This window comes from Fonticula alba, assembly GCF_000388065.1.
Source record: "Fonticula alba strain ATCC 38817 unplaced genomic scaffold supercont2.5, whole genome shotgun sequence".
Taxonomy (NCBI): Eukaryota; order Rotosphaerida; family Fonticulaceae; genus Fonticula; species Fonticula alba.
This window is the reverse complement of record NW_009242975.1, coordinates 1,155,884-1,159,900: the sequence shown is the minus strand read 5'-3', so window position 1 is coordinate 1,159,900 and position 4,017 is coordinate 1,155,884. Positions and strand designations below refer to the sequence as shown.

At 68.3% G+C, this 4,017-nt stretch overlaps 1 protein-coding gene across 1 annotated transcript; it reads left to right on the top strand.

Annotated features, from left to right (window-relative positions):
* The first annotated feature begins 2,347 nt into the window (after positions 1-2,347).
* On the top strand, positions 2,348-4,017 carry H696_03443 (hypothetical protein). The gene is made up of 3 exons (XM_009497309.1): positions 2,348-2,563; positions 2,854-2,890; positions 3,125-4,017. Exons 2-3 carry the CDS (start codon positions 2,863-2,865, stop codon positions 3,607-3,609), a joined length of 513 nt encoding a protein of 170 aa, XP_009495584.1. The 5' UTR covers positions 2,348-2,563; positions 2,854-2,862; the 3' UTR covers positions 3,610-4,017.

The following is a 4,017-nucleotide window of genomic DNA, read 5'->3' as shown; positions in this document are numbered from 1 at the left end:
ACAGGATGAGCCACAGCGAGAGGGAGTGAGGGAGGAAGAACCGCGATTGACCCCCGGTCCCCCCGGGGGCGGGGGGGGGGGGGGGAGGGGGGGGGGGGGGGGGGGCAACGCGGGCCTCTACGCTCTCAACTTCGTGGTCGCTCCCGCCCCTGCGAGGGGGGGGGGAGGACGGATGTGGGACATCAGATGGCCTCCGGGGGCGGGGGGGCGGCCGGGGCTGCCCATGATTCTGACGCGCGGGCGTGGGCCGCGCCATGCGCGGCTGACTTCGCGGGCGCAGAACCCCCCCCTTTGGGGCACACACATGGGGGGGCGTGCCCTCCCACCTGCCTCCGTGGACCGCCTTTACATGCTAGTCATATTGCCCTGCGCGGCCAGCTCCCCACATCCCCGAGCAAACTAGGAGCGAGGGTGTGTGGGAGGGAGCGGCGATCGCGGGGTCCCCACGCCGAGCATGCTTTCGTGTCTCTCGGGGCAGGGGGGGGCGGGGGGGCGCTTGGCCCGCGCCAGGCCATGTGTCGGGGCGGACCCACGCAGGGAGGGAAGGTCCCACGAGGTACGTGTCTGCCGCTGGCGCGGCCGCTGGCGCCGGAGCAGCCCGCCCGCCCGCCCGCCCGCCTGGTGGACGTGCTCTGGGGCGGGCTGCTGGCCGTGCGGAGTTGAGGGGTCCGTGGCGTGGGGAGGGGGGCAGGACGCGCGTGGTTCAGAACGCCCCGGACCCGGGGGTTCCGAACAACCATGCTGGTTGGTGGGGGGTAAACGTGGGCCCGGGCAGCGGCCGCATGCACAATGCAGGGGCGCCCACCGTTCGAGAAGGTCCGGCGGAGACCGTCGGGCAGATCCGGGGAAGCAGCACCGGGGCCGGTCCAGATCGCGGCGCCTCAGATCCGCGCGTTTGGGGGTGGCGGGGAGGGGGCAATTTTATCAGATTGCTGTACCTTCACCGAACCTGGCACCAGGCCCCCTGCACTCCGGGGGAATTGCATTCGGGGTGGTGATCGGGTGCGTGATCTCCCTGCGGGCGTGATGTAATGGTGGACACCTCACGAGGCCCGGCCCCGGTCGCCCGTTGGCCTCCGAAGAAAAGGCCCCTGTGGGAAAGGGAAGGAGGGGACGAGCCGCGGGCCGAGCGAGGAAGCCGGGCCCACGCTGGCTCGCGAGAGTGTGGTACGCCGCACACTGGCGGGGGACGCCTGTCAAAAGGGGCCAACCGACCGGCGCGCGCGATCTCCCCGTGTCGACCGGGGGGGACCGGGCAACAGACGCCGGGGCCGGGTGGCCCCGCCCCCGGGCGCTTGCCCCGGCTCCCCCTTGCAAGCAAGAGCCGGTCAGAGCGTGGTTCTACCCCCCTCTCCTCGCTGACCGGAAAAACGTCGCGGGGGCACACACGGGGCGCGGGGCAAATAACATGGCGTTAAAAAAGGCCCTATTTCTGGTGCTGAGGCGCTGCTTCTCGTGGGAGGGGTGCGTCCTCGCAGCGTGGGATCAGTCTCTGCTGTTTGCTGGCGGGTGGGGGGCAATGGACTTCGTGGGGATGTGGTGAATGTGTATGTGCGTGTGGGCGCATGTGCGGGCGCGCGCCTCTGCCGTGTTCGCTGGCGGCCTTGTCGGCCGGCCCCTCCCGCGGCGGCCCGAGGCGCGCGACGATCGGAGAATGCCGGTGCTGTCGGACACGTCCCTGATGGCGGGAGGGGGGGTCGGGGCAGGAGCCCGCGAGTTTGCGTTTGAGTGCATGTGGATCGGGGTTGTCGGGGGTGTGCGGAGAGAGAGAGAGAGAGTGGGGGCCCTCCCTGTGCGTGTGTGTCCCTGGGGTTGGCAACGTGAGACGCGGGGCGGCGCGCATTGATGTCTCCGCCCTTCTTGTTGGTGTGCGGGGTTGTCTCCTAGGGCGTTGTGCGTGTGCGTGTGTGTGCGTTCTGGTGCGCGCGATGGGCGACGAGGGCGTCGTGTACCTTCTCCGTGGCCGCAGCCTGGCCACTTCTGGGGGGCCGGTGCACGATGGGCTGCCGCGGTGGCGGCGCTCTGCCACTGCGGAGGGTATGTGTCGTGCTCGGCCGCACTGACCCGGATCCCGACCTGCGTCGGGACCCGGGGCGTTCCTTTCCAGTGGCACCCTGACCCCCCGTGCATTTGCGCGCGGCGGCGGCGGGGTGCCCCACGCATTGGTCCCCGCCCGACCGGGCTGGCACGCTGTGTGCCGTGTGTGTGTGTGTGTGTGTGCGTGTGCGTGTGTATATCTGCACATCGGGGCCGGGGGGGGGGATCTTGCAACCGCCCAGCGCCAGTCCCAGGCACAGGGGGGGGGGGGGGAGGCCCACAAAAGTGATTTGTGCCTGTTGGGCCTCCTCTTCCCCCCCGGAGGCCAGGGGGGCCTCCCGCAAACACGTCCCCCCTCGACAACGATGAACTCCTAACCGGCGACACACCACGCGTCCTCCGTGCGCGCTTTCTCTTTCTCTCTGTCTCTCTCTGTACAAGAGCAGGCGCCCGGTAGGCGTATCTCCGCATTGGTCGGTCCCACTCCTCCTTGACTCTGTTTCCTGTAGTTTTGTCGGATTGTGTCGTATGTCCCTCCGCGCGCGCCCCCCCCCCCCCCCCCCCCGCCCCTCCCTGCACTTCCCCGATCCCCTCGCGTTGCTTTCGTCGCGCCCATCCGTGTGCATGGCCCTGTCGGATGCACCATGCATCTGCTGCCCCTTCTCTCTCTCCCCCCCCTTCCCTCTCGACCTCGGTCCACAGGCGCCCGCATGCGCGCACCCACCCACACACACGCACACGCATCTCCTCCTAACGTCGCCCCACGCCTTGCCGCCGCCGCCCCTCCCCCTCCCCCCCGGTCCCTCCTCCGCATAGAACCTTAAAATGATTATCTACACTGATGTTCTTGGCTGTGCGTCAATGCCTCTCTCCCTCTCCGCGTATGCTCCCGCCCCGCCTGCCGGCGGTGTTCCTTTCTCCCCCTCCTCCCCTCGCCGGCGGCGGGAGCGCGCGGGGCCCGTCACATGTGGCGCATCCTTGCCCTTACTCACTGCTGACCTCGCCCCCCCCCCTTCGCTGCCCCTTTCTTGCGCTCGCTCGCTCGCGCGCCCCCTCCCTCTCTCTCGACCCCAACGCGACCCCGCAGGCGGCGACGAGCTCGTCTCCGACGTCTATGAGTTCGAGCTCATCGACGATGTTGCCATGGAGGTCCCCGCTCGCATGATCACCATCTCTGAGAGCGACGACTTCGACATTGGTGCCAACCCCTCCGCCGAGGGTGAGGATGCCGATGACGGTGCCGTCCCTGCTGACGCCCAGGTCGTCAACGAGATCGTCCACGCCTTCCACCTCGTCGAGACCTCGTTCGACAAGAAGAGCTACATGATCTACATCAAGGAGTACATGAAGAACATCGTCGAGCACCTGAAGAAGAACGACCCGGAGCGCGTCACTGCCTTCCAGAAGGGCGCCCAGTCGTACGTCAAGAAGGTCCTTGGCCAGTTCAACGAGTACCAGTTCTTCACCGGTGAGAGCATGGAGGCCGAGGGTATGGTCGTCCTTTGCTACTGGAAGGGCGAGACCCCCGTCATGGTCTACTTCAAGGACGGTCTCCGCCAGACCAAGGTCTAAGCGCCTGTTTTTTTCGAAGCACGCTCTCCTCCCTCTCTTCTCTCCCCGCCCCCGGGTGTTTCCCCTTCTTGGCTGACGACGCGCGCGCGGCGGCCCCCCCTGCCGCGCGTGGCAGTTTGTTGACCGGAGAGCGGGGGGCGCGCGCGGCCAGCGGAGGAGAGGGTGGAGAAGGGGCCAGCCGTGTGAGCGCGCCTGTGCGCCCGCATGTGTGTGGGGGATGCCCCGGGGGGGGGGGGCGAGTGCGCACACTTGTGCCGTCCTCCCTCCCCCGCGCGCGCGTGTATGTGGCCGTGAGTGTGTCTCCCTTTTGTGCACCTCTATGCGCCGCATCCCCCCCCCCTCACATGCGTGTCCTATGCTTCCCCCCTGCGTTCGCGCGTTCTGCATCAATAAAAACAACTTCCTCAA

Coding starts and splice junctions, on each gene's coding strand:
- H696_03443 (XM_009497309.1), top strand. CDS start 2,863: ATGATTATCTACACTGATGTTCTTGGCT. Junction 2,891..3,124: donor CTACACTGATGTTCTTGGCT/GTGCGTCAATGC, acceptor GCGACCCCGCAG/GCGGCGACGAGCTCGTCTCC.